Source organism: Populus trichocarpa, chromosome 1 (genome assembly GCF_000002775.5).
Source record: "Populus trichocarpa isolate Nisqually-1 chromosome 1, P.trichocarpa_v4.1, whole genome shotgun sequence".
NCBI classification, from domain to species: domain Eukaryota; kingdom Viridiplantae; phylum Streptophyta; class Magnoliopsida; order Malpighiales; family Salicaceae; genus Populus; species Populus trichocarpa.
Genome location: NC_037285.2, coordinates 36,730,197 through 36,758,124, shown reverse-complemented (window position 1 = coordinate 36,758,124; position 27,928 = coordinate 36,730,197). Strand labels below are relative to the sequence as shown.

The 27,928-nt window shown below is 34.3% G+C and overlaps 5 protein-coding genes across 10 annotated transcripts; 3 read left to right on the top strand and 2 right to left on the bottom strand.

The window, feature by feature from the left end:
- The first annotated feature begins 319 nt into the window (after positions 1 to 319).
- On the top strand, positions 320 to 8,704 carry LOC18095283 (phosphatase PSR1). 6 transcript variants are annotated; one of them, XM_024611455.2, is made up of 8 exons: positions 320 to 468; positions 1,699 to 1,967; positions 2,378 to 2,523; positions 3,864 to 3,963; positions 4,546 to 5,052; positions 5,502 to 5,839; positions 6,375 to 6,519; positions 8,387 to 8,704. In XM_024611455.2, the coding sequence occupies exons 2-8, from the start codon at positions 1,793 to 1,795 to the stop codon at positions 8,506 to 8,508; spliced, it is 1,533 nt and encodes a 510-aa protein (XP_024467223.2). In that variant the 5' UTR covers positions 320 to 468; positions 1,699 to 1,792; the 3' UTR covers positions 8,509 to 8,704. The 6 variants fall into 6 exon arrangements, with proteins under 6 accessions (XP_024467223.2, XP_024467214.2, XP_024467228.2 ...); XM_024611446.2 differs by having other exon boundaries at positions 4,519 to 5,052; XM_024611460.2 differs by having other exon boundaries at positions 4,519 to 5,052; positions 8,204 to 8,704.
- A 4,187-nt stretch (positions 8,705 to 12,891) lies between these two features.
- On the top strand, positions 12,892 to 13,305 carry LOC18095284 (egg cell-secreted protein 1.1). The gene has a single exon (XM_006369818.3). The coding sequence runs from the start codon at positions 12,892 to 12,894 to the stop codon at positions 13,303 to 13,305; it is 414 nt and encodes a 137-aa protein (XP_006369880.2).
- A 4,643-nt stretch (positions 13,306 to 17,948) lies between these two features.
- Positions 17,949 to 18,411, bottom strand: LOC112326292 (uncharacterized). Its single transcript, XM_024593850.2, has one exon. It carries the CDS (start codon positions 18,321 to 18,323, stop codon positions 17,949 to 17,951), a length of 375 nt encoding a protein of 124 aa, XP_024449618.1. The 5' UTR covers positions 18,324 to 18,411.
- A 3,349-nt stretch (positions 18,412 to 21,760) lies between these two features.
- Positions 21,761 to 23,247, top strand: LOC18095285 (cold-regulated 413 inner membrane protein 1, chloroplastic). Its single transcript, XM_006369819.3, has 6 exons — positions 21,761 to 21,968; positions 22,053 to 22,184; positions 22,273 to 22,368; positions 22,530 to 22,594; positions 22,746 to 22,815; positions 22,903 to 23,247. The coding sequence occupies exons 1-6, from the start codon at positions 21,808 to 21,810 to the stop codon at positions 23,066 to 23,068; spliced, it is 690 nt and encodes a 229-aa protein (XP_006369881.1). The 5' UTR covers positions 21,761 to 21,807; the 3' UTR covers positions 23,069 to 23,247.
- Positions 23,248 to 23,919: 672 nt separating this feature from the next.
- Positions 23,920 to 27,907, bottom strand: LOC18095287 (PLASMODESMATA CALLOSE-BINDING PROTEIN 4). Its single transcript, XM_006369821.3, has 4 exons — positions 26,339 to 27,907; positions 25,166 to 25,762; positions 24,769 to 24,811; positions 23,920 to 24,683 (listed from the first exon to the last, which is right to left on the bottom strand). The coding sequence occupies exons 1-4, from the start codon at positions 26,400 to 26,402 to the stop codon at positions 24,455 to 24,457; spliced, it is 933 nt and encodes a 310-aa protein (XP_006369883.1). The 5' UTR covers positions 26,403 to 27,907; the 3' UTR covers positions 23,920 to 24,454.
- Between the last annotated feature and the right edge of the window lie 21 nt (positions 27,908 to 27,928).

Sequence of the window (27,928 nt, the reverse complement as noted above, 5' to 3'; positions counted from 1 at the left end):
GTTTAAGGAGGAGAGGATAGTACAGTATAATTCAGTCCCTGCATGTTTCAAAGTATTACAACTTAGTAGACCATATTTTTAAGAAATTCAATTTAGTCCTTTACTTTGTTTTTTATATATCCTTTCTAATAAGTTAAAATAGATTTGGATTTTTCATAATCCCAAATTTATGATTTAAATAACTTTAGTTTATAAATAAATATAAACATCGTGAGAGTCTTGAGAAAACCCAAGTATGCAAGAGTCAAGGGATTAATTTGTAGTTTCATGAATAATAAGTACTAAATTATAGATCTGATCAAAATCCAGAGACTAAAGCATAATTTAATCGGAGAGAAATATAAAAGAGAGAAGAAAGTCTTTTCCTTTGCTTTTGTTATTTTGGTAGGGAGAGAGAGAATGAAGCTCTAGGCTTTAAAGAGAGAAAGTCTCTCAAAGTTTTTAGCTTCTTTCCACACAAACATACAGGTATGTTTTTCCCTTTGTATGTTTCCAAATTTGGTTTCTTTTCTATTTTTTTTTTTACTTGTATGAGGTGAATTTTATTCTTCATGAACTGTTTCTCTTGCTGTTGATTTCTCTCTCTCCTGTTTCTTTTTTTTTTTTATGGTTAAAGTATATAACAGTCATTTGAGGTGGTTGTTCTTAGGGTTTTCTTGGTTTTGTTTGTGTTTGTTTTTGTGTGCAATTATGACGTGTCTTTGTGTTTTTATGGGTTTTGATTGGAAAGACTTGAGTTGACTTTGTTTTTCTTGGTGTTTACTTGAGAGTTATGGTGGTTTTTATTCTAGTTTTATGGTCTTCTATGATGTGGTTAGACTATCTTTCTCTTGTTATTTGAGACTTCTTTGGCTTAAACGCATTCTTAAAAGTTACAACTGAAGAAGGTAAAGCTTTCTCTCGAATTGTGATCTGGGATATACAAGTAAATATCACAGAAAAAAACTCATCCATGATATAGTTCATCTTGAAAGAATTTTTGTGAGCATGGCTTGTTGTTGTCGGTGTTTTTTTTTTTTTTTTGCTGAGTTAAATTTATAGGGTACTGTGTAATTTCTCGTTACCCTTTTTGCAAGTTCATGAAACACAGTCAACCCTTTTTTTTTCTAGTTTTTTTTTCGTTTCGTGTTCTGAATCTCAATAGCAAAGTTAAGTAGTTCATGTTTTTCCAGTCTTTGATTTGCTCATCACCTTTTGATGTGTTAGCCTCTGGGAAAACTGTCTTGTTCCCTTATGACTTGTTTGACCTGTCCTTGTTGCAGGACTGACATGTTAATCTTCTAACCTAGATTTTCCCACAAGTTTCATAAATGGTTTTTATTAAAAAAAAATGGAATTTGCAACCTTAAATCAACATAATTGACAGGGGATTACATTTAGCATTGATGAACACGTTTCTTTTTAGCATTGTTAGCTCTTATTCTGCAATCTTGCGAGTTACAGATCTACAAGTTACTTTTATTGTGCTTGGATGATGCTAATTGTTCCTTGTACAGCTAGTCAGTGGCGGCAGTTTCAGTTAGCTTTTGAAAATTTTCCTGTCTTCCTTTATTGTGTTATCACACTGAACCCCACACTCTCATAACACAACAAAGTTATGTCGCTTTATTACTTTTTTTATGCTAATCTCTGTCCTTTTCTCATAGCTTCTCCACATCTCTGTCTATTCTAATATCCTTCTGATTTCTTTCACAACAGTCTCGGCCGGTTGCTTTGATCACCGAAAGGGGTTTTATTTCCCCACTGATGTTTCCAAGTCGAGATTGTGGTACATATAAAAAAAACAGATCAAATGCCATCATTAAAAATGAAGACCAACCTAAACATGAGCTCTCTAAGAGAAAAAAAATGTCTCAGTGTGTGTCAAAAGTCTAAAATATTATCCAAAAAATCATGCTCCCAAGTCTCAGTTTCTCGACAAGCAGCAGAATCTGACAAGTGTGTTCAGAAATGTCAGGATGGCTATGGTAAGCAACTAGCTCCACTTGAATTACGCTTATGTTAACTACTCTCTTAGACAGCTGTGAAAGATTGCTTGGTGATTTGTTTCTTTGTTTGGAAAATTCACAATTTTGGCCTAGTGCCCTAACCATTTTCCTCATTGCAGCAACTTTAATTTTGAAGAACTGTAAAATATTTTGAATGTTGTTCATTGAAGAAGTTATATTTGTCTTTTAATGTTTGTATATTTCATCTTCCATTGTGTACCCCAAAAAATGCACATGCAATAGTTCTGGACCTTACTCTTATAACGACTCCATTTTGGATACATTACAAGCAGTTTGATTGCCAGATTTGTAGACTTGCAATCAATACTGCACATTTGATTTTAAAGAGATTTTTGTTTATTAACTAAACTTCTAATGGTTCTTTCTAGTTGCTTCGAGTATGGAAATATACACCCAGGGGGAGGACATTAAAACTGATGAAGCCGTTGACCAGCAAGACTTACCACGTGATGGAAATTCTCAGTTTCTGAAGCAGCCACCAACCTCTGTAGATTCTGGCACAACTGGGGATATGGTAAGTTTTGAATGTGGAGACTCTAATGTTCTGCTTGTCATTTTTCAATACCTGGACATCAATTACTGGATGTGCTTGCAACACATTTGTTATGGTCTAAACAGAACCTTTCTTCGTTGATTTACCTTTCGGAACTTTGGCATGGATTTCAAGCATGTGCTGCATGCGTAATTATGTTCATTTACACCTGGCATTTATAATCATTATCATTGCTAGAGTTCGTTCAAAACTTTAACTTTTTACAATAATGATATTATGAATTTGAAGCATGTAGACAATGTCATGCTAATTTTACAAGTGCTGTTTATAACATTTATCATTAGTTGAGTGCGTTCAAATTTTTAATATCAAGTATGGTAGTAGATTATATTCATCATTATTATTTTTTTCAAATCTGTACGTGTGGTTTTGTTACAGTTGTTGCCATCCCTAGCATCTTTCTTCTCCCTTTTGATTTGTATTTTGTACAGATATAGTAGTTTATCTTCTATCAGAATTTGGTTTGGTTGCATTTCCAAGTACTTTTTAATTGCTGTATCTGACTAACTCATAAACTTTTATGATTTGTTTTCAGACTAGTTGATATTTCTTTCTGTCATTTTCTTTCATGATTATGCAATTCAAATATTCTTTCTGTTATATATGTTATACTTTACATTTTGTTTCATTCAACTATTATTCAATGGTACTATTTTAATGGGAAGTTCACTGATGATGTAACTCAATTATCTTTCTTTTAGTATCCGGAGTTTGTACATTTCAATCGAGCTTTTGCCACCTGTTGTTTATTCTTCCCTATATATTTCTTCTGCATTTCGTACTCTTTTGTCAATGTTGCATCCCATCTCTGGTGACTTATTTGATGTTCTCTTTTCGGGTTAAGGAGAATTTACCCACACTGCACTATAGAATAAAAGAACTGATATAGACATCTTTTCTAACAATACATTACATAATAAACTCATGCAATGTAGTAATTCTTGGCTGCACTTGTCATATCTTAGTACCACGTGTTAACAACTCCGAATACTTCCTTTTAAGCCAACAAGTGATGCCTGAAACTGCATTAGGTGCAAAGGTTCTTCCTTTTTCTTCACAGGCTCATAGAATGAGGAAGCCCATGGAAATTGGTAGTCTTTAGCGATTAAGGAGACTCTTCACTACCTAATACTTCCCTTTGCCTAGGAAGTTAAAGATGCTTAAAATTGAACTACTTTTGGATAGATTTCAATGTACTCATGTTTCCCTCGATCTATTTCTTGAAATGCTTTCAGTAGCATCATCACTGTGTTTTTAATCATTTTTTTGGATGGTTTCTTATGATAGTTCATTTGATGCAGGAATCTATATATAACTTTGCATCAAACTTGGAGACAATTTTTTCTCCTGTTCTGGAGCTCATTGAAGTCCACAGTGTGGCAAATATTTATGATGATGCAGGTATAGCTCAAACTTCTGCATCTAAATGCATAAAAAAACTAGTCATTAATGCACTTTCAATACTAAAGAAATGGAAGAAAGCCGTATCCCTATAATACCTGCAGTACTATTTTTCCTGTTCAGTTGCCTGCATGACAGCCAATTCTATACAAATGAATGTTTTATTGTTTGTCTCTTGTTTATGCTATCATAATGAGACAATTTATTGTTATATGTGGTATTGCAAAATTTATTTTGAAGAATGTTGGTTATTTGAAAGCAAGGACTTCGAGGACATGTTTACCTTCAAAGCATTTGCTGGCTGGTAGAAGCAAGGATTACATTGGACATCAGTAACAATTTCATTTTTTGCTCTGGTATCCAGCTTTGCTAGGATCTAACTTTAATGTGCTTGTATATGGCAGCTAACATAAAGTCAACAACACTGATTATTGATTAGTGTATTGGTAAAGATAAAACTTTAATGGAAAACTCCAAGTGTTTTGCATTGGAGCTACTCATTGTTAGTGACTTTTTCTATGACAATATCCAGTTTGATTAGTTTTTCTTTTGTAGGGAGTAACAGTGATCTTAACGTGCCAGGTTTGGGTATTGATGACAGTGATGATAACAGAAGCTCATGTGATTATCAAACTTGCAACATATCAGATTTCTTTATTTCTGACATGATTATTGCTAGCTTACCATTTGATGGGAGCACTGTTGTCAATGATTTCACTGATGCCAATCCTTTTCCTGATTACAAGTACGCTGAGCCAAGTATGTTGTTTGATGTGGCTGAAGAGTGCATGATACTACCTTTTCTTGAGGATACTGCAAAAATGAGCGACTCTGATGATATGAAATCATGTGAAGAAGCCACGATAGATTCAGATAATAGTAGCTTATATCTAGCAATTAATCAGATAAGATCCTGTGACCGGGAATCTGATCTAAACATTGACTCAGACCAAGCAGAAGACTTTGATCCTCAGTTCTTTATAAAAAATTTACCTGAATTATCTGATGTGGTTTCAAATTTTCTGCCCTCTATCCACCCTAAGGAGTCTTGCAGAAGAAAGTCCGTAACCCTAGTGCTTGATTTGGATGGTAAGAAATTAACGTTATTTATGTCTTGTTACTAGTCCATGTAATATGCCTTCTCCTTTCATATTTTTGAGTTTGTTTCTTCAACTTTTCTATTAATCCTGCTGCCTTTTGACAAAACTATTTGAATCATAACAACTGAGATAAGTTAGTGGATAGGTCAGTGGGTCTGAATACAATACTCCGTGTTTCTAATATATGTGGACGTGATATTGTTGAGTTTGATCCTTTGACTCTTTTACTTGTGCTTCTGCTTTATCTGAAGTCTAAACACTATTTTAATGGCCACCTCTGAGAAGATAGTGATAGGTTGGTTGGTTTGAAATTCCGTCATAAACTTTTTGGTTATAATTGTGTTTTCAGCATCATTTTCTCTTTAATTAATTTAATTGAAGAATTATGTCCCATGTACAATACGAAGGTTGAGTCACAGATGGCTTTTCTATTCTCAGAAACACTTGTCCACTCAACATTGGAACACTGTGATGATGCAGACTTCACCTTTACTGTGTTTTTCAATATGAAAGAGCACATAGTGTACGTAAAACAGAGGCCTCACCTCCACACTTTCTTGGAGAGAGTTGCAGAGATGTTTGAAGTTGTTATCTTCACAGCTAGCCAGAGCATCTATGCTGCACAGCTTTTGGACATACTGGACCCTGATAGAAAGCTTATATCTCAGCGGCTTTATCGTGAATCATGTATTTTTTCAGATGGAAGTTACACAAAAGATTTGACAGTTTTAGGTGTTGATCTTGCTAAAGTTGCCATAATTGATAATTCGCCACAGGTATTTACATTTACCTGCCCATTTTGCTTTGATGGTTTTGCACTTTGCTATTCCCCCCCTCCCTGCCTCCCCCATCTTTCCTCATCTGTCCAATTTTATTGCTGTATGAGCTGCAGTTATCATCCTTGGTTATGATGGTTGTCTAGGTAAATGGGTTAGTGTTGTGTGGTCATTTTAGTTCGGATACCAAATTAGGTGTCAATCTATGTATCTAATCTTCTACAATTAGATTTGGGGATGTTCTGAGCTGACTACGCTGGGGGTAAACTGTAGAAGTGGAACACACCAAAGTTCTTATCTTAGGTCAGGGCACTAGAGTGGAGAAGGCAGTAGAACTCATTACATCAAAAGTGAAAAGTGATGAAAATAAGGTCCTTTTTTTTTTTTTTTATCAATGCTAGTATCATGGGAAGCATTGTCTAGCTTCCCCTTCCCTGAGAAAAAGGATTTTGGGTGTCAAAATGGCAGGAACAAAGAAAAGTCTTCTTATTGAATCTACTCTGATTTTTTAACTGTTCTCTTTCGGTGATTTCAGGTTTTCAGGCTGCAAGTAAATAATGGGATTCCTATTAAGAGTTGGTTTACTGATCCATCAGATTGCGCACTAATTTCATTACTACCCTTCTTAGAGACCCTGGTTGATGCTGATGATGTCCGGCCCATAATTGCAAAGAGATTTGGTAACAAGGAATAAAAGAGCTTCTTTTTCCTTACTAGCTTGAATTTTGCTCTTTCCTCTGGTTTATCTTTTAAGCAAAATTTGGTCTCTGATTTAGAATGTCCATTTTCTTTTCTCTTCAAGCTTTTGATATATTTAACTATAGAATAAACTAGTGTTTGTCTCATTCTTGGGTCAGCTCTTGGTGATTGGACCCTTTCCTTTTCTCCTCTAAGCTCACAACTCCATGGGGTGCTCTTTCTAATTTTCCCAAAAGGTAGTTGTAGTGAATGTCTCCCTTTCATTTTACTGTACAGTTGAAGTTGCAACCAAACTCATAAGGGCGTGTATATGAACTTTATCTTGTGAAATATAATTTTGCAAAACTCTTGTTTGCTATCTTAATTGGTGCTCATCTACATGTACTGCTATCTTTTGTGTTAGTTTTTCTTCAGTATGAAAATATTCAAATTCTAGGCTAGCAGTAATAAATTAGAACCTTGAACCTGAAACTTCTAGGCCCATTCCTTTCTCCATGGCTTCTTTAGTCTTGAAATATTGTTGAGGCTTCATAGTTACTTCATCAAGCATAATTATTTATCTTCTGAGATCATAGTTTGACTATTGTTTAACTTGCATATCTTAACATGTTTTTAAGGCGAATGATGGTTGATAAGCAGGGAATGGTTTCTATGTATTTCAAGAAGCTTTGTGAACAGACTCGATCAGTATAGATAATTTTATAGTTTTTAAAGGAGTAGGTTAGTTTATATTTTTTAAGAGAGTAGGTTTAAAAGCAAATATTTTAATGATACACCTGATTTAATTGCATGGCCATCTATTATCACTTAACGCCATGGAAAGTAAAAAAAAACTTGAGTCTTATTTAAACAATACTATTTATATTGCACAATTTTATTTTATCTGTGTTATGGATTTTTTATGCACTGATTTAATTTTCAAGATTTGTTATGGATTTTTTATGCGCTGATTTAATTTTCAAGTTTTCTTATCAATTATTGCTCATTTATTTTTTACATTTTCATGTCCTCATATCTTTTAAGCATTCAATTAGATCTTGATGATTGGACATACCTTCATTCCTCTGATTAAATGTGCACTATCTCAAGTTGGTGTGTGGTTTGATAGGGGGTGGTTGCTTAGGCAGGATGATTGTGGGCAAGCTGTCTTCGAGTAAATTACACCTTAAATGTGGCTTATTAAATGTTTCTCCTCAGTGTTTACATGTTGCTTATTTGCAATGCATAACAATGCTTCCTTGATAATGATACTCGTCCTTTTGATAATACATATCATGCTTCAGGGCTTTCTTATCAGGGCTTTCTTACTCCTTTCGGTACAAATTCTTCGAGAGATGATCATAGCCAGAGAAAGTGTGGATTTTAAAGTTGAGCACAACTAGGTGTGGTTCATTAGATTTGGAGGAATTAAGGTTATCTTTAGGTACTCAATTCACTTGGCATGCCTTATGAACATGTGGCTGTAGCTTATTGGTTAGAATCCCCCCCCCCCCAATCCCGAGGATTATCAATAGCCAATGTGAAAATTTATGTGAGTTTTGGGTTTGATATCCTGAGACTATGAGAGTAAGGGATCTGGAGTTAGTGCTATGCATTTGAGTCTGAAATATGATATATAAGGGTGGATTATGTAAATATCCAAATCTGATTAGGGTGACCATGTAGGTCTTTTTGAAGGCCATCAAGTGGATTGTTAAAGGAACACGGGTTTGAAATGCTCCTTCACCCATGGTTTGGGAAGAAAATGGTGACGAAGTGTCTGATATACAAAAAGACCTGCGTGCCTGTCATATTAACATCTGCTGAATGATCTTTTCTCTTTCGTAATTTCGCATGCCTTATCTGCAGGTCATTTGAGGAAACATACTAGATTATCTGCTAATGGAAAGTATAGGTACGTTGGGTTATTTTGCTATTTTTCCCTGTTACTTTGTAGATACGGCACTTTGCTACAGAATGGACTCTGCTGACAATTCATTGTTCTATGAATTTACTAAGCAATGTTAAGAACGGATTTTGTTGTGTAGTCTTGTTTGTATCCTGATAAGAACGGATTGGATGCCTGGTCAGTTTCTGTTCTTAAACCAATGACTGATCTCTATGTAAACTAGCATAGAACATCCAATTGGTATAATTGCCGCTATACTAGTAGTTATTTCTCTAATATTTGCAAAAGAGCAGAGCATGATCTGATGGTCTCTATATGTGTTGCGTTAGCTCAGTTTCATTGCCTTTCTGTGTATCTTCACTGTATTTAATTTGAATTCTGGGATTGCCTTTTTAATTTGCTTAGAGTGAAATGCATATGCCAAATCATTTTGCCTACAGATTGTTGAATAAAACGTGTATTTTTTTAGCACTGGTTTTTCCTGGAGAGATGGAGGGTTGTGCAGCCACCAAATCCTTCATGCTTGTTCCAAAATGGGAAAACGTCTCGCTAGCAGCTGCCATGTATCTTGGCATATGACATGCAAATACCACCATCACTAACAATAAGAACTAGCGTCGGAAAGTCAAGCTAGCCTTAGTTTTGAAGGGAAAAAAATGAAAATTGAACGAAAGCCTCGCTGAAAACTGGAAAGGAGGCAAGTGAAACTGACTGCGCGTATACATCCCAGTCCCAGACGAGCATAATTTTTTGGATCAATAATGTAGATGTCTTCGTGAGAAAGGCAGCTAGGTGTATCGCCTGTATTCTGCCAAGTAGAACCCCAGGGCAGCTGCTGCAATAATACATACAGACTACAAGATCTTGAACTCATAAAAACATCAAAAAAATAAAAGTCTCTCGCTGTTAGCAATTTGCATGATTTGTCCCTGAAACAAATTGGTCTTGTAAACGCCAGGATGGGGTCATTATGAAAGATGTATCCCAAAATTGAAAGATGAAGGCCATGCCACTGGCTGAAATCATAGACGTGCAAAAGCTGAAAGATTACAAGTTCTATCAAATCAACTGTCACAACCCAACATTTCATGGCATCAATGAGGAATTTTCTTTTTTAATCCTTGGACAAAGTTTTCTTTATACGAAAACTCTTCCAACCATTACACAAACGCAATCTGCACTCTGTAAGATTTTCTTTCCAGTTAAATCTATATTTTGCATGCATATCAATCACACAAGGAATTTTTTTTTTTTATCAAAACAAAGGATTTATCCCATTAAACAAAATTTTGACCCTTTGAATTAATAAATTAAGTATTTGGGAAATTTTTTTTATAGTTATGGTATTGTTGGTCTTTGAAGATTTTGACTTATAACAATCACCATTATTATTTGCTCTTGTCGGTGTCAATTGATATCAGAATCTAACAATTCTTATTTGTTAGTTATTATGTGTTATTAAATAACTATGGTTGGGAGAGATGATCGTAGAATATAACATGCTCATGTAGGAGGGGATGAGGAGGAGAGTGATAAATAGAAGACATTCAAAGATAAATTACATAATTGACCTATCAATTAGAGATGATAAAATTATAAATGCAAGTTGAAGAATTATCACGTCGATTAATAAAGATGAAGAAGAGAAAATCGAAAGATCATGATGTGAGTGAGCATGAATCCATAACCAGTTTTGAGAGCTATTTTTAGAGTCATGCTCAAAGGAGAAAAATCAATTACTAAAATTTGATGATAATGAGAAAAATGTTGTTAAAAGAGAAGATTTTGATGCAAAAATATTGATTTGTGATGATGCAGAGTATGCAAAAGATGTTCATGCTATGTTAGTTGAGATGGACTCAGATCTTAATAGTGAAACTTTCACGAGAAGAGAACCTAATTAAGTATGGTTCCAGAGGTGATTTTTGATGAAATTTATTGCGAAAGATGCTTCATATGAAAATTTTAGAATTGATAAGATCAAAGTTGATTCTTTGAGTCTTTAAATAAAAGTTATGAAATAGATGTTGAAAAGTTCTCTTGGTAGAGAAATTAGCACACGGCTTATTAATGATGATATAAAAAATATATTGGAGAGATTTTTCTGATCCTTATAGTGTTAAAGCTTTGGTTGAGTTAGAGTTTGAAAAGGCTATTGCAAGAGTTGTTGTACATGGTCATTAACATAACGCTAAGATTGGTTTCGTTTTTAAAAAGATTGAGTGTGTTGCACATGGTCCTGCAATAGCGATTTGAGTTTGAGGATGAGTTATCTCTACCTCAAGAAAACTGATGAAAGAGGATTATTAATAGAAAGTATTTGTTTTCTAAGTTATTTATTTTCATTCCTATTTAGTTTAGATTTTTTTTTCTTTAATGGTGATTTTGTTTTCCTATTTAGTTTATGAAAATAAATATTGATAGTAGTAACTTTCTTTTTCCTATTTAAATTATGAATTCTATAATAAATCTATAGTTATTTATTGAGATTTTTTTTTTCAAGATAAACCTACAACTAGTACAAATAAGGATGTTTATCTTGTATTTTAGCAGAGTACTAGTATAAGTAATTTTATTAGTATTCATTTTTACTAGTATAAGTAGTTTTATTAGTATTTTTAGTACTGAATATTGTATTTAATAATATATTGATATTTGATTTTAACTAACAAAACTCTAAAAGTATTTAAAAGCAAGCCAATAAAAATGAATACTAATAAAATTATTTCAAATTATTAAAGTATATGCAGTTGTTTATTATAGGTTTTTCTTTTGTTTTAAGACAATAATAAATCAAACAAGATAGTTTTTAATTATAAATTTATCAAGCTGTATACAAAATTATTCAATTTCTAAAAATAAAATATTGTAATTTGATAAGTAATATTAAAATTTATGTATTAGAAATATATAAAAAATATCTATTAAATATTATAAAAATAAGAGTAGTTTTTACCATCTAGTATTTGTTTGATATTAGGATAGTTTTTGCAGTATTTATTTTTTAAGTTATTTATTTTCATTCCTATTTAGTTTAGATTTTTTTTTAATGGTGATTTTGTTTTCCTATTTAGTTTAGTATAAGTAATTTTATTAGTATTCATTTTTACTAGTATAAGTAGTTTTATTAGTATTTTTAGTACTGAATATTGTATTTAATAATATATTGATATTTGATTTTAACTAACAAAACTCTAAAAGTATTAATTAAAAGCAAGCCAATAAAAATGAATACTAATAAAATTATTTCAAATTATTAAAGTATATGTAGTTGTTTATTATAGGTTTTTCTTTTGTTTTAAGGCAATAATAAATCAAAAAAGATAGTTTTTAATTTTAAATTTATCAAGCTGTATACAAAATTATTCAATTTCTAAAAATAAAATATTGTAATTTGATAAGTAATATTAAAATTTATGTATTAGAAATATATAAAAAATATCTATTAAATATTATAAAAATAAGAGTAGTTTTTACCATCTAGTATTTGTTTGATATTATGATAGTTTTTGCAGTTATAATTAAAAAAATAGGTTTAAGAAAAATACTTTTAATTGTGATTTTTTTTTAAAAATAGATTTTAAAAATATAAGTTTGGTTAGACTGACGTGCATGAGATGAATTTTTATATTTAAAATAAATGAAAAGCAGGTGTACATGAATAAAATTATTTTAATTTTTATAAAACTAAGATTTGAAACGTAATTATGTATAAACCTGATGAAAAAATCAGAAGCTATTTGACAATCCAAACAAATGTTTTTTTTTCTATGGTTAAGCAGAAGTTACTACGATATAAAATGCTCCCAAAGAAGAAAAACAAAAAACCACCATTTCATCGGACAGCCATGCAATCAGCTTTTGTTTTTCCTGGAAAGAAAGGAAGAAGAGGAAGAAAAACCATGGGAGCCAATCACACATTTGGTAGTCTTTCGCTACTAGAACAGACTTAATTAACATTCAAAGCCTGAATATAGTATAAATGATTTAAAATAAAAAAATATTTAAATTTTAACAAAACCTGTTTAGAACGTAATACCAAATTACGAGAGCATATTATATCGAAACTAGCATGCAGAACGCTGAGCACAAACCATAGAAAAGGACAGAGAAAACACTTGTTAAGCAGACGATTCATTAGACAATCTTATCCTTTCATAGCTAGCTTGCTAGCTTGCTTGCTAATGTTTCTTTAATTATGGCCAGTTACTGAATAATCTGATTTAGTTGCCATAAATAGTTATAAACTTCATGGATGGTTATTGTCTTCTGGTCTTTCCATTTCCTCCCCCACGTTCTCTCATTAATTTGCAGCCTCCTCACTTTCAAGTAATATAACGTTCAAATTAATTGGACGCCATGTCCATCGATCCCTGTATAAATCACTCAGCAATCTACAACAATCTCAATCACACGTTACCTGACCAAATACTGCTCTCTTGCTACAGTATTACGCACGAAATTAATGGCTTTTAACCTTAAGCTCTCTCTTTTCATTGCTTTCTTGGCATGCAGCAGCTTGGACTGCTACAAGGCCAGGGCACGACCATCGGCCTCAGTCTCAAACCTCATGGCTCGCTTAAAACTAGACGGAGACTCACAGAATAATTGCTGGGACTCTTTGGTGCAACTACAAGCATGTTCAGGGGAGATTATTCTTTTCTTCCTGAACGGCGAGACTCAGCTTGGTCGTAGCTGTTGCCAGGCCTTGAGGACCATCGGTGAACATTGCTGGCCTAACATGATTGACACACTCGGGTTTACAGCTGAAGAGGGACAAATTCTTGAGGGATACTGCGACAAAGCTGCCGATCCCACCACTCCGTCGCCACCAGCACCATCTGTAATGCCTGCTAAGGTCGTTCCAAAGCAAACTTAATTTGCTTCGTTGATTAGACTTTGAGATTGGCTGTAAGTGGTGCGTGTGATTGTAACAGCAGCAATAAAACACTCTTTCCTAGCGTTTCTACGTCATATAACCAAGCTCTCTAGTTTTTGCTATATGTATGTAGAGTACTGGCACGCCCGTTTCATGGCCATTTCTCTCATCTTCATCGATTGCTTAATTTGGCATGTTACGTTAACTGAGAACAAGGGTATTAATTGTAGTTTATTTCACGATCCAGTTGTTTTCAACGAATTATTCACCAATGATCTTAGCAGCTAGCCTCGCGATTGAGAAAATCTCGGGCTCGCACTTCAAATCTTTTTTAGATTAATTTGCTGAACAAACCAGTTCAATGGCAGCAAGGTGGATTGCATTTTAAATAGATGGAAAAATTGGAATATTAAATAAAAAGCAATTTCAAATCATAATTGGATTTAAGTAGATGGATTTTATTTATATAACCAACGCCGGGCACTTGGTATATGTATAAACAAAAGGAAATTTAATAATAAAATTCCAAGATGGCATTTTATTATCATTATTTTGGATAACTAACTCACCTCGCTCATTCATTGCGATGTCCCAAATCAATTAGCAAGTTCCCGATGATATATAGAAAACCGAACCCAACTCACGTGGGGGTATATATTATTTTTTATATAAAATATTTAGGTTTTGCAAACATATTTTTTTTAAAAAAACAAAAATCTAATAATTTGAATTATAATCCCGACCAACGTAAGTAAGCTACTCTTATTTGAATATAATAATAATAAAAAAAAGATAGCAAGCAGATAAAAAATACAAAAAAAACAACTTCGATAACAAGAAAAAAATATTGTGAATTAAAGACTTCAAGCAATAATAAAATTCACTTGATCTAGGAATGACTTCAATACTGAATGAAACAGGCTTTGACTATTAAATAGCCTTTATAGTCCTAATAATAAGCAACCATGCAGCTCAGTGTGGTTGCGGGTGCTTTTCAAATAACTTTTCGTGCCAAAATACATGCCAATGATGTTTTTTTATTTTTTAAAAATCATTTTTGACATCAGCACATCAAAACGATCCAAAACATACAAACCATATTAAATTTTAGCAAAAAAAAAAATTCAAATTTTTTAGGAACGTAGCCGCAGCCGCGTTCCCAAACGAGCCCTAAGACGTGGTAATCAATAGAAGAAAGAGTCAAATAACAAACGACTTTCCTATTCAACATGGATTATTCAAGACAGAAAAATATAACTTCAACTAAAACACTCAACATTTCCCTCCCTTAAACTAATCAGTTTACTTCTGGTATTTGGCAAACTCTCAACTGATCACGAAGTTTTTGAAAAGTATCAAGCTTGAGTGCCTTGGTCATTACATCTGCCAGCTGCTCCTGTGTACCACAATAAATTAACTCAATTATGCCTTCTTTTGTGAGATCACGCAAGAAATGGAAACGTACGTCAATGTGCTTGTTGCGCCCATGCATTACAGGATTCCTTGACAACTTTATTGTGGAGCTGTTATCACAAAATATAGTTGAACACTGACTCTGTGATTGACTCAACTTCTCCAAAATTCTCTTCATCCAAATAGCTTGAGTGACGCAAGAGGCAGCAGCTACAAACTCTGCCTCTGTTGTCGAGAGAGTAATAATCAGTTACTTTTTTGAGGACCAGGCAACAGCTCTAGAACCTAACATAAATACATAACCTGACGTGCTTTTTTGATCTTCTAAGTCATAATCACTATCAGCATAACCAACTAGACTTTCACTCCCTCCCTTCTTGTAGAAGATCCCAAAGTTGATGGTTCCTTTTAAATACCTTAAAGCTCTTTTGACAGCCTGCAAATGTAATTCAGTAGGCTTTCCCATGTATCTACTAATAAGGCTCACTGTGAACATCAAATCAGGCCTAGTTGCTATCAAATATATTAAGCTCCCCATAATTTGCTTGAAATACGTCTAGTTCACCTGAACTCCTCCTTCATCCTTTAAAATCTTAAAACCTGGAATAATAAGATTGTGAACTGAATTACAATCCTCCATTCCAAATCTTTTCAATACTTCCAACGCATACTTTCTTTGACTGATATGAATCCCATCTAGTCCTTGTAACACCTCAACTCCAAGAAAATTTTTTATCTTCCCTAAATCTGTCATATCAAACTCACGCACCATTAACTTTTTAAACTCAAGAAACATCAATTCATCATTACCAGTAAAGATAAGGTCATCCACGTATAAACTGACAATTAGAATTTTACCTTCTCTGTTTGTCTTGGTGAACAAAGTGTGTTCACTATGGCACCTTTCAAAACCTTCATTAAAGAAATGAGCCTCAATATGACTAAACCAAGCTCGTGGAGCTTGTTTAAGTCCATATAAGGCTTTCTTTAACTTGTAGACTTTCTGAGGATCATCTTGCTGTATATAACCTTTAGGCTGCTCCACATACACTTCTTCACTTAATTCTCCATGCAGAAAAGCTGATTTTACATCGAGTTGATAGATTGTCCATCCCTTTTATGCTGCAAGAGCTATAATCATCCTCACTGTATCCATTATTGCAACCGGTGCAAACACCTCATTGTAATCAATTCCTTGTTGTTGCACATAGCCTTTTGCTACCAATCGAGCCTTGTGCTTGTCCACCTCTCCATTTTACTTTAGCTTTGTCTTGTAGATCCATTTAACACCGATCCTTTTTCTTTCCAACAGGTAAGTTTGTCAATAACCAAGTATTACTTTTCTCGATGGCTTTCATTTCAGAGTCCATAGCTGCTTTCCACCTCTCACTCTTTACTGCTTCTTCAAAATGCACAGGATCAGCAAATGCAAACAGTACCATATTAGCCGCATCTTCTTCAGAAAAATTATCTCCATTGTCGTAGTCATCCATCCAGACCAGCCTTCTTCTAGATCTTCCTTCATTTGAGCTGGATGAGTTGATATCATTCACATTGCTTGATGGAACGATATCATTCACATTTCTTGATGGAACGATCTCTACTTCTTCTGCACTTGATGGAATGATTTCCACTTCTTCTATATCATTATCCCCTTCACTGTCACTTATGACAGTTTCTCCTTCATTGTCACCACATTCCAAGTCAACTGTAATTAGTTCTTCATAACTTTTGTCCCAATCCCAACACTTATCTTCTTCAAATTTGACATCCCTGCTCACCACAATTCTTTTTGATATAGGATCATATAGCTTATAGGCTTTGGATTCCTTACTGACCTCCAGCAGTACGCAACTGAAGCTCTTGTCTTCCAATTTGGTTCTCTTGACATCTGGTATATGGACATGTGAGACATAGCCAAACACCCGAAAGTGCTCAACTGAAGGCTTGATTCCACTCCAAGCCTTTTCTGGAGTCATGCTTTTTACGGCTAGAGTAGGACTGCGATTCAGGACATGTACAGTTCAATTTACAGCTTCTGGCCAAAAACTCTTTAGAATCTTCTTATTTGAAATCATACTCCGCACCATATTCATGATTGTCCTGTTCTTTCTTTCTGCCACTCCATTTTGTTGTGGGGTGTAGGTAGCCGTCAGTTGTCTCTTGATGCCATTCTCTTTGCAAAACTGATTGAATTCTTGTGAAGTGAATTCCCCTCCCCGATCTGTACGCAAGCTCTTGATGCAACTTCTTGTTTCTTTCTCAACAAGACTCTTAAAGTATTTAAAAATGATGAAGGCTTCTGACTTTTCTTCCAAAAAATAGACCTATATTTTCTGACTAAAGTCATCAATGAAACATATTAAATACCTTTTGTTGCTATTTGATATAGGAATGATCGGACCACACAAGTCTGCATGAATTAATTGAAGTTGTTGTGATGCTCTCCAATTACTCTTCTTTGGAATAGGATTTTGATGCTGCTTTCCTACCATGCAGTGTGTACATATTGTTGTGGAAGCAGTGAATTGTGGTAGTCCATGTACCATTTTCTTGAATTGAAGAGTTCTGAAGCCTTTATAACTCAGGTGACCATATCTACAGTGCCACAAATGAGACCAATCATGAAAGGTTGTATGGAAACAAGTTGCCTTTACCAGTGGAGATCTAGCTAACAGAAAAAACATTCTATTTGCTGACATCTCAGTTTGGATAATCAACCCCTTCTCTGGATGGTAAATCTGACACTTCCCATGTTGAAAGAAGATAGTTAACCCTTTTTCTTGCAACTGACCAATACTCAACAAGTTGTTCCTTAATTCTGGCACATAGAACACTTCGGTAATCACATGTACAAATTCACTTACTTGCAGCCTCACATTCTTTTTTCCCATCACTGACATTTTCATGTTATTTCCTAGTTTCACTATTTGCCTGAAACTTTCATTGAGATTACTGAACAAGGTTTTGTCTCGGCACATGTGATTGCTGCATCCTGAATCCAGAAACCACACGTCTTCTCTTCCTACTTCATTTTCCTCCACAACTAACATTAGCAACATCTCTACTTTCTCATCAAGCTCAACATAATTAGCTTCTTTGTCCCAGCTAGGACACTCATATTGAAAGTGTCCGAGCTTATGGCATTTGTAACATTCAACAATAGACTTGTCAAAGAACTGACGCCCTCTACCTCTGCTTCTTCCTCAAAATGATCCTTGACCACGACCTCATCCTCCTGATCTCTCCTCATGAGTTACTTTCAAGGCTTGTTCTTCTCTATCATGCTTGTGAAACTTCTGCTCGTGAACAATTAAAGAGCTTTGCAACTCATCAATGGATAGACTGTCAATATCCTTCGACTCCTCAATAGAACAAACAATGTAATTAAACTTGTATGTTAAGGATCGAAGTATTTTCTCCATAATTGTAACATCAACCATTCGTTCACCATGCACCCTCATTTTATTAGCCACATACATCATCCTTGAGAAGTAAACTGAAACTTTCTCACCTGACTTCATCTCTAAGGTTTCAAACTCTTTACGAAGAGCTTGAAGAATTGACCGCTTCACTCTTGCATTTCCTTCGTACTTCTTCTTCATTGAGTCCCAAATCTGCTTCGCAGTGTCCTTCTAAAGAATGGTTTCCAAAATGGTTTGATCAATAGCCTGTAATAAATAGTTCTTTACTTTCAAGTCCTTAAACTTCAACTCGTCAAGCCTCTTTTGTTGTGCCTCTATCATGGTTACTCCATCTTCTGGTTCTGCATAACCAGTCTCCACTAAGCTCCAATACTCTTTGGATCTCAGAAGATTCTCCATTAATATGCTCCAATGATCATAATGACCATCAAAACAGGGAATTAAAGGCTGCACAAAAATTCATTTCTCTTCACTCGTCATGTTTCTCTCTTTGTTTACAAGTCACTCAAAGTCTGCTACTTTTTCTCTCTTAGGCCCAGTGGGAGCTCTGATACCAGATTGTTGTGAATTAAAGACTTCAAGCAATAATAAAACTCACATGATCTGGGAATGATTTCAATACTGAATGAAACAGGCTTTAACTATTAAATAGCCTTTACAGTCCTAATAATAAGCAACCATGCAGCCCACGTCTAAACTAACTAAGACGTGGTAATCAATAAAAGAAAGAGTCAAATAACAAACGACTTCCCTATTCAACAGGGATTATTCAAAACAGAAAAATATTACTTCAACTAAAACACTCAACAAAAAATACCTTTATTCAAAAACGAAAAGCGATGTTGTTCAATTTTCAGCTAATTAAACATGGAAGGTCAAAATAGGGTAAAAAAAAAGATAAAAGAACAGTGCGAGTCAACTCAAGCTAGTATGATAGACATGTAATTTAAGAATTAAGGGGTAAACTAGTCTAGGCTAACCCGTCAAACTTGTGTCCTAGGTTATGATATTAGGATAACCCGATAAAAAAAGAAATTGAAGAAAATGACAAAGCCAATTTTTTTTTTAAAAAAAAAACAATGTTAAACGACAAAACTAGAAAAAAAAATAAGCAAAAAAAAATAATGTCAACTCCTGTTAACTTTTCAAACCTGTAACCTGGGTCAATAGACCGGAAGTACCTTGCATGGAAAAAACATTGAAACCCAATCCCCAAGAAATGAAAAGTCAAATGACAAAGTCAGGAAAAGAAAAATTAGACAATAAGAAGCAAAATAAAAAAATAGTAATTAAAAAAATGAGGGTTAAAATTGAAATAAAAAATAAAATACAGGAAAAAAATAATTTTTCAATTTAAGGGTTAAATTAAAAAGAATAATAACCTTAACAAAAGGATTAAAAAAATCAAAAGAATTTGGACTATGTTGTAAAAAATAATATGTCGTGAATTTGGATTGAATGATGAAATTAAAAACCAATAAAACTTATATAAAAAGATCAATGAAAGAATCAGAAATTAAAAGCAAAAGGAACAAATTGAAAAGTATTATATATGATAAATTAGAATTGAGGATTAAATTGAAAATAAATAAAAATTTTACAAAAGGGTTAAGGAAAAAAAATCAAAAATCAAAACAATAGGGACCAAATTGAAAAAAATAAAATATGACTAGTTGGAATTGAAGGATCAAATTGAAAAAAAAAAAAAACTTATATAAAAAGACCAAAAAAATAGAAATCAAAAGAATAAGGACTAAAACTTAAATACTAAAAACAAACAACATAGACCTATATTTTTTGGGAAATGAGAGAGAAAAGAAAAGAAAAGAAAATGACCAATTGACGAGAATTCACCCCGCCAATGACAACACATGTCACACATGATAGAAGAGAACGCGACAATGCATCAATGACATGATGGAAGGGTTGGTTCGGTCACTAGAAGATGTCATAAGCGTTACCCAAAAAGCACGAGCACCTCTCATGCGTTGGCATGCTATAAGCATCCACCAATAACTTTATTGATTAAAAATAATATTTTGAGAAAAGGACGAGATTATAGTCCATGTTTCCAAGATTTACCATAAAAGCTATTTTAAAATACCAAAAAGCCCTGGGTTTATGGCTCATTTCTTCTACGAGAAAAAAATTATTTTTTATTGTATTTTAAAAAATATAAAGACCAAAATACCTATTGTCAACAATTTTAATTTTTCTAAAATTATAGATAACTATTTAAAAAATTATAGAAAAAACATGTAGCAACATGCAATTTGCCTTCAGTTTTAGTTGTTTTTATCCAAATATATAGGGTAAACTACATTTTCACCCGTATAGATTCTCTAATCTCCCACTTCTATCTTGTATTGTAGAATTTTTAAATATGAAGTTTCAATCTTATCCTTTACTACCAAGTTAGATAGCTAATAAAAAATAAAAATAAAATTACAACATCCCTTTAAAGTACCTTTACACCATGTAAAAGTATGAATATTTGACAGAAATTCCCTTTTATATATATAAAAAATAGTCCTTAATTACTATTTAAAAGATAATTGAACGATAAAATTTTAAGAATTAAAGAAATAATACTAAAATAATATTATTCATGTATTAAGAATAATTAATCATGTCCATTTCTTTATATTCTTTCTCTAATTCTATAATTTTCTTTAAACAAATTAACTATCTTCTTAAAATCGCAATTAAGTGCATTTTGAACAAGAAATGGAGTTTTTATAATATTTTTATAATATGGTTGTGGTAATTTACCTAACAAAAAAACATTTTTTTTTGCTTAATTATGTTTCTCAGTTTTCTCCCATTCTAATTTTTTTCTTTCAAGTCTCGTATCCCTATATATACATGCTATAATATCTCATAATTAAAAAGACACTTAAAAAGGAAAAATCTAAACAACAAAATTCTAAAACTAGGATTTTTAATATATAGTTAGAGGCAACATCGAGATTAGAAGGATAAAATTAAGAAATTTAAAAAAAAATCAAGAAATACCCTCAAACTATAGATGATCTTAAACCAAGATCACCAGATGATTTACCTTTAATTTATTTTAAAAAAAATCAGTAATGGCTTTCATTTATTTTTCAGACTTTTAATTATCCAAATAGCATTTTATTTTTAAGAAACAATACCATTTTATAGAAATCTTAAATATTTTTAACATGAGTTATTAATTGATAAAAATAGTTATATACTGAGCTATGCCTAGAATTAAAATTAGATTAGTAGAAGTAGAGGGATGATTAAGGATTTGGAGCTCAAAGCAGTAATGAAAGTGGTAATTTGTGCATATCAATCAGTCACCGCACACTTGTTGCATTGCTATTAGCCTAATACCCCCCCGCGACAAATATCTTGTGTTATTGTTATAAAGATTCCTTTTTTATTTAAAAATATATTAAAATAATATTATTATTTTTAATATTAATATATTAAAATAATAGAAAAACATAAAAAATAATTAAAAAATAATTTTTTATATATGTTTTTAAAATACAAAAATAAATAATTAAAATAAAAAAGCTCTAAAAAATTAAATTTTCAAATTTGTTCTATTGGCTGGTTGGCTCGCTCCTTATTTATAGGGAAAGGAGTGAGGACTCACAAGAAAATACAGAGAGAGAGAGAGAGAGAGAGAGAGATGAGTCTGCTGATATCTATATCACCACCAGCTGCACAGTCTTTCTTTCTCGCCGACAGCAGCGGCAGCAAGAAGAAGCAGTTTCTTTCTATACAAAACCCTCTTAGGTCTCCTACAGTCACACCACTCTCGAGCTCTTTCACCACCTTCAATCCTCTTAGGTAGGTCTCTTCTCACTACTAACCGTTACTGTTATTTGTTTTTGCTTGTTTCATTTTCTAATTGTGTTTATACAATATGTACAGATTATCGATAAAGAGCAATGAAATGATGATGAAGATAAAGAGGAAGGAATCGGGAAGAGGGTTTGGTGCTGTTTGTCATGCTGGATCCCTCACTACTCCTAGTCTCCCCTGGATTTCCGCTCTCTCTTCTGCGTACCTCTCTATATTCATTAATCACTCTCTCTCTTGTTGTTTGAGCTTCCTTCTTCTTTCCTTTTTAATTGAATTAAATTATTTACAGGGTGTTGGTGCTGGCAAAAGGCACTGCTGTCCAAAAGTCCTTTCTTGTTCCTTTATTTGCTCTCCAAGCACCGCCAGCCGTCATTTCATGGATCAAGTACTTTATTTTATTTTATGCTATCATCGATATGATTATGAACTGTGTTAATGATAATTATTCTGTAATTACTTTTTTATATTAATTAAATTCAGTGAGTGATTTGTATTGTGGGTTGGTGGAGGATTTATGCTACAAGTTTGGTGTTTCAAAATTTGCAGGGGTGAATATGGCATTTGGACTGCATTTCTTGCCCTTCTCTTCCGTCTCTTTTTCTTTATTCCCGGTTAATTCTCTTCCTCAATTTAAGTTCTATAGAATCCCATGTTATAATTTTAAGGAGGATCGCCGCATGTTATATAGTTTATTTTGATATATTTTAACCACGGGTAAGGAATTCTTAAAAGTTTCAATCTTGGGTCTTCTTTTTTTCACAGGTGAACTTGAGCTGCCGTTTATGGCGTTGCTCTTGGTAATTGTGGCTCCTTATCAAGTTATGAACATAAGGTAAGATGGATGTGTTTATCAAGAGAGAGAATCATGTCTATTTCATTTTTTTTTAACTTAATATTCCTTGCGATGTTGTGTTTACAGGGGAAAGCAAGAAGGTGCTATTGTTGGCTTGGTGATTGCAGCCTATTTGGCTTTCCAGCATTTTTCACGGATAGGGAATATGCAGAGAGCATTTGAGCAAGGTTCAGTTGTTGCCACCATAGCTGTTGTGTGTGTTGTTGTCACATCTTGCTTGCTCTTGATCTGAGTTTTAGGTAAATTACCAAACCCATGTGGAAGGTGACAGTAATAAACAAACAATCACCTGGTGTCATCTTATGCTACCATGTTAGCTATAGGTATGGGTTCTTTGGCAGATAATAAAATGTGTAAGATTTTGAATCGATGATAAATTATTTAATAATACTTAGCGTTACCGTCTCTAAATGTTACATGTATTTGTATCTATTTTAGAGAGTCCCGATCTAATTGCTTTTCTCGCGATGCTCTTGTAAACGCAGCTGTTCCTGGTAAGTAGTACTGGTGTGATAGCCAAGCTTTCCTTTTCATTCTGTGCCAGAGTGCAATTTAAATTAAAAACAAAGGGAGTACAACTATGTTGAGAGGATATGATGGCAAAAAGGATTGATATGGGTATCAGTATGATTTGAGGATCGCTAAAATACGGTGCAACTACGTTGTACATCTTTACTCATTAAGGATTCAGTATAAGCAATGTAAAGTAGGCCTTCTGTTTTCACTCAAGTTGCTATTTGTTGCAAAGTAAGAAGCTCATCTGATCTGTTATTTAAATGGCAATAAGATTTGTATGGTTCAACTCTAAACGAGTTAGGAGAATATGAACAATATGGCAAAATGCTTTAAATGTCTGATCAAATTACTTTCAAGACTTCCAAGATCTACAGAACTATCTTATGATTTAAGACAAATGAACATAGGTTGAGTTTATTATAGGAAGCAAAGGAATTGAAATCGTTGGTGAAAAATTGTTTCTGTGTTTTTAGTCGTCTGTAATACTTTTATCCTCTTCTGGGCTAAGATTATTATCAGGTGACACAATTTATGAGGTTCACTGTCTTTGGCCAGCTTGGTGGCGTGTGTTGAAGCATGTTCATTTGCTACGCGGGGAATAACATAAATCCCTCTGTTACTGGATGAAATAAATTCGTCTAGTAATTACCACGAGCATTGTTGTAGTCTTACCAGTCCCAATTGTTTATTGTCGTCTACTCTTTCTGTGGGTGATGATTCTGTTTGGTACTAACTGCTAATTCATATATTAAATCGTATACATCGAGCACACAGGCTGTAAAAGCAATCCTAAAGCAAGACAAGCTTGTCCGATGCTTTTGAATGCTAAAAATTTGAGAGAATATAACTAGTTAACTTGTCTACGAGCACAAGAACCTAAGACAGAGACATTCTACGGTCTTCTTCATTTTCTTCTAGTTTCTTACCAACCAAAAAGCATTGTAGGGAAAATAGATTGTAACATTTTATGGCGAGGACAAATCCTCGAGAAAATATGTGGTTGTTGATTCTCACTGCTTGTGTTTGAAGTTCATGAAGTTTGGTGGCAATCAAGGAAGCTGTCATCTCGTTGAGGGTAGCGATAGACTGAATTTCCATGCCCTTAGAGATGTTTTGTTGCAAGAAGTGATCCCACGATGCCAGTTGTAGAGAAGAGGAAAAGTAAAGTGCATGAAACAGAGGTGGCTGAGCTGGGCTGGCCAACTGGTTCCGGCACGCCATAAACTGTTGGTGGTCCACCCGGTGAGGTTATTGTGGGAGTCATCATTGTTGGGGTTGGGGGAGTTGTTGGGGTTGGGGGAGTTGGTGCTGGGTTGACCGGTGGACTTATGCTGCATTTTCCAAAAACATGAATTGAGTTTTCTATTGCATAATTTTGGTGATAGGAATGGTTTTAAAATGGATATGAAAGCTTACCTGGGTGTTGTGGGTGATGATGCATAGTGACAGTTTCCACTGCCTGCAATAGGTGCGGTGCAAACAGAGAAGTTAAGGAATCTCATAGGAAGCAAATTATGTGGATTCAAGCTCAATCATTTAAGGATTCTGAATGGCCAATGAACTAAAAGCAGGGAAACTAATAGTAGATAAAAATTTAGGGGATTCGTGGCTGAAAGATGAGTTAGACCATAAGTCATAGCTATGAAAAATAATTTTGGAAGGGGAAACAGGGTTTCCTAAACAGAAAAACATTTTTTTTTTCAAGAGAAGAGACCTACCAAGCAGTGAATTTAGGTTATGGACAGTAATAATTGTAAACAGATCAGATTTCAAAACTTCTGCAGCATGGCAAAATGATATTCTGTCATCTTACTTGGATCAGTGGTGGTAAGCTGTGCTGTTCCGCCAAAAACGCAGCTTGTGGGAACTGGATTTTTCTGGTAGTAGCTATTGAAGGCATAAGAAGCATGATCACGGATGGTGTTTGGATTATAACAACTTCCACCCGGTTGAAGTGCGGAACAGTCTGTACCACCATAGCCACAAGCATAATCAATAGCTACCTGCAAGGCAGTTTCTGAAGCAGTTGGGCTGGCAATACACCATGCTCCTCCTGAAGAGGTCGGATTTGTGGTAGCTGGGGGATTTGTGGTAGCTGGGGGGTTCATAGTGGCTGGTGGGGGGTTCATAGTGGCCGGGGGCACCATACCAGCGGGGGGCACCATACCAGCTGGGGGCGTTGTAGGTATTGGGTTGGTTCCAATTGGTGTTGGAGGAGAGTCTACTGGATTTACTACAGGAGTTGTTCCAGAACCCGGATTTGTTGGATTGATAATGGGAACCCCTCCTGTAACTGCATCTAGTTGGATGGCGGTCTCTGAATATGAGATGAGCATCCTGTTTTCGTCGCCTACTACTTCATATTTTTGGATTGGTTCCAAAATCGGCATTTCAGCAACACTTGGATGACCTGAACAAATCAAAAGGCAGGATCAGATTTCTATCTTTTCTTTTATGTTGAGCAGGACAAGTTATTTTCATCTTGTTCCATGTTAATGGATGAAAATGAAGTTTTATAGCATTCATCCTAAACCCAGAAATTTTCACCAACTCCCTGATTTGCTAAAAGCAGAAACCTGAGAAAATGGGTTTCATCAATCAGAAAAGCACGAGTTCAGCATTCCTTCCTCAGAGAAAATGGAAAAAGAGTGAGTTTCAAAATCAAATGCTTACGGATTCTTACTGAGAATTGGGTTTCATGCAATCAGAAAAGGCACAAGAATTCATGCACTAAGATGTAGTTTACAGCATGATCACAAGCAACGAATTTCTGTGTAGATTTCTATTTTTGTTCATTGTTTAAACAAAAGCGCTACCATCTAACAGAGGAGAAATGTTTATAACAATCTTGTTATAGGATCCTCTATTTTGAGACACATGAAGGTACATACATATATGCATGGTTATATAAACACGAGCACATAATATTGGTATGAAGAAAACGAGAGTGCAATGCTGGAAACCGAAAGAAGGAAATGCCAATCACCTGGATAGAGGAATAGATACAAGAGGAAGATTGTGAAACATTGAACAGCTCCTCCAGAAGCCATATTGTCAAGAAGCTGCTGCGGCTGCTGTAGTGTGGTTTTGGAATTCTTCTTATTTGTTTAGAAGAATGAGATACAAACCAAGCCAGGAGCAATGGAGTTATTACAAAGAACAAGAGCTTAAATATCATGGTGGCACAAGTTATATAAATAAAACTCGAAGAATCAAAGCTTCCTTGGGTCGTAGAGAGAAGGAAAGAGAGAAGGAAGAATATCAGAAAACTTGAGAAAGGAGGCATTGGGGTAGTTAAATTTTGCAAGCAAGAGAAGGTACTGAAAAAAGAGGATGAAGAGGAAAAAGGTAAAAGAGCAATCTGTTCTGTTGGGAATATATACATATGTGATTGTGATGCTGTGGCAGTTTTCCCTTCTCTTTCTACTGTTTTATGGTACTGAATCAAAAAATTAAAGGCAGGTTGAGATTTTTTATGTTGGATACGCTTCACTCTTTTCCAATATATATATATATATAAATGAGTTGTAACCCTAGCTGTTTGTTGTTAGCCTGATCAATTTACAAATTGCAAAAAAATAAATAAAAAATCATGATTCCTTGAATAAGAAGGATGCAAAGTTAAGGATACCGTCTATTTTTAGGCATAAATTCAGAGCTTATGGAAACTTTCTACTATTATATCATAGTTGGCAGGGAAAGCTTGAGATTGTGCTTGGATGCTGCTGCTTCCTTTCCTTTCCTTTCCTTAGGCTGGCATTGTCTGAAACAAAGAAAGAGGGGGGGATTCTTTCACAACGAGGAAGCTCAGGGCTTATGTTTTATTCGCCACTACTGATGCTTTTTCAGAAAATTATGGTGCTGCTTTTGGATGAAAATAATTCTAGGATGGTTCCAAATTCTAAAACAGTTAAATCCTTTTATATAATTCAAATATCAATTTATCTCTCTCATGTTTTACATTTTATATAACTCTACTGCCACCACCACCACCAGTCGCCACCGCCACTCATCCACAAACTCCGCTACCCCAACCACCTTGTCCTTCGTTACTCATCATCTCACCTTCACAGTTCTACTCTTCCATTGCCACCACTGCACCAATCCCATCTTATATCTTAATCGCAGAAAACAACCACTATGATTCCATGTTCTGTCCTCATTACTACCACATCCATTTTCGTGCACCACGACCATCATTACCAACTGTTATCTTTACCAATCACCAAGACATTATCACTGATTGCAATGATTATATGACAGTAGAAGATTTTTATCAGAAGAAAGAAACTGCAAATTACATGTTCTAAATAAAGGAATCTCGAAAGTATGCCCTTTTATAAGCTGAAGGAAAATAATCACGCATCCCAGTACTACAAGAGAAAGAAGAAACAGCCTTGATTCATCATTGGTTACAACGGAATTTTCCCTATGCACCTTAGAAGGAAAATCTCATGCTACAACCTCTACCTCCACACCCTAGTAAAAGAAAATGCTTCTTCATAGCAGTTCTTCTGTTACTTCCAAATACATTATCCAGCATTGATGCCGTTGTTAAGTGATAAATCCTCTGTAT

Coding starts and splice junctions, on each gene's coding strand:
- LOC112326292 (XM_024593850.2), bottom strand. CDS start 18,323: ATGAAGAAGAAGTACGAAGGAAATGCAAGAGTGAAGCGGTCAATTCTT.
- LOC18095287 (XM_006369821.3), bottom strand. CDS start 26,402: ATGGCTTCTGGAGGAGCTGTTCAATGTTTCACAATCTTCCTCTTGTAT. Junction 25,763..26,338: donor GTATCTATTCCTCTATCCAG/GTGATTGGCATT, acceptor TGATTTGTTCAG/GTCATCCAAGTGTTGCTGAA. Junction 24,812..25,165: donor GCTTACCACCACTGATCCAA/GTAAGATGACAG, acceptor CACCTATTGCAG/GCAGTGGAAACTGTCACTAT.
- LOC18095284 (XM_006369818.3), top strand. CDS start 12,892: ATGGCTTTTAACCTTAAGCTCTCTCTTTTCATTGCTTTCTTGGCATGC.
- LOC18095283 (XM_024611446.2), top strand. CDS start 1,793: ATGCCATCATTAAAAATGAAGACCAACCTAAACATGAGCTCTCTAAGA. Junction 5,053..5,501: donor CCTAGTGCTTGATTTGGATG/GTAAGAAATTAA, acceptor TTCTATTCTCAG/AAACACTTGTCCACTCAACA. Junction 6,520..8,386: donor CATAATTGCAAAGAGATTTG/GTAACAAGGAAT, acceptor CCTTATCTGCAG/GTCATTTGAGGAAACATACT.
- LOC18095285 (XM_006369819.3), top strand. CDS start 21,808: ATGAGTCTGCTGATATCTATATCACCACCAGCTGCACAGTCTTTCTTT. Junction 22,369..22,529: donor GCCGTCATTTCATGGATCAA/GTACTTTATTTT, acceptor CAAAATTTGCAG/GGGTGAATATGGCATTTGGA. Junction 22,816..22,902: donor TATCAAGTTATGAACATAAG/GTAAGATGGATG, acceptor TTGTGTTTACAG/GGGAAAGCAAGAAGGTGCTA.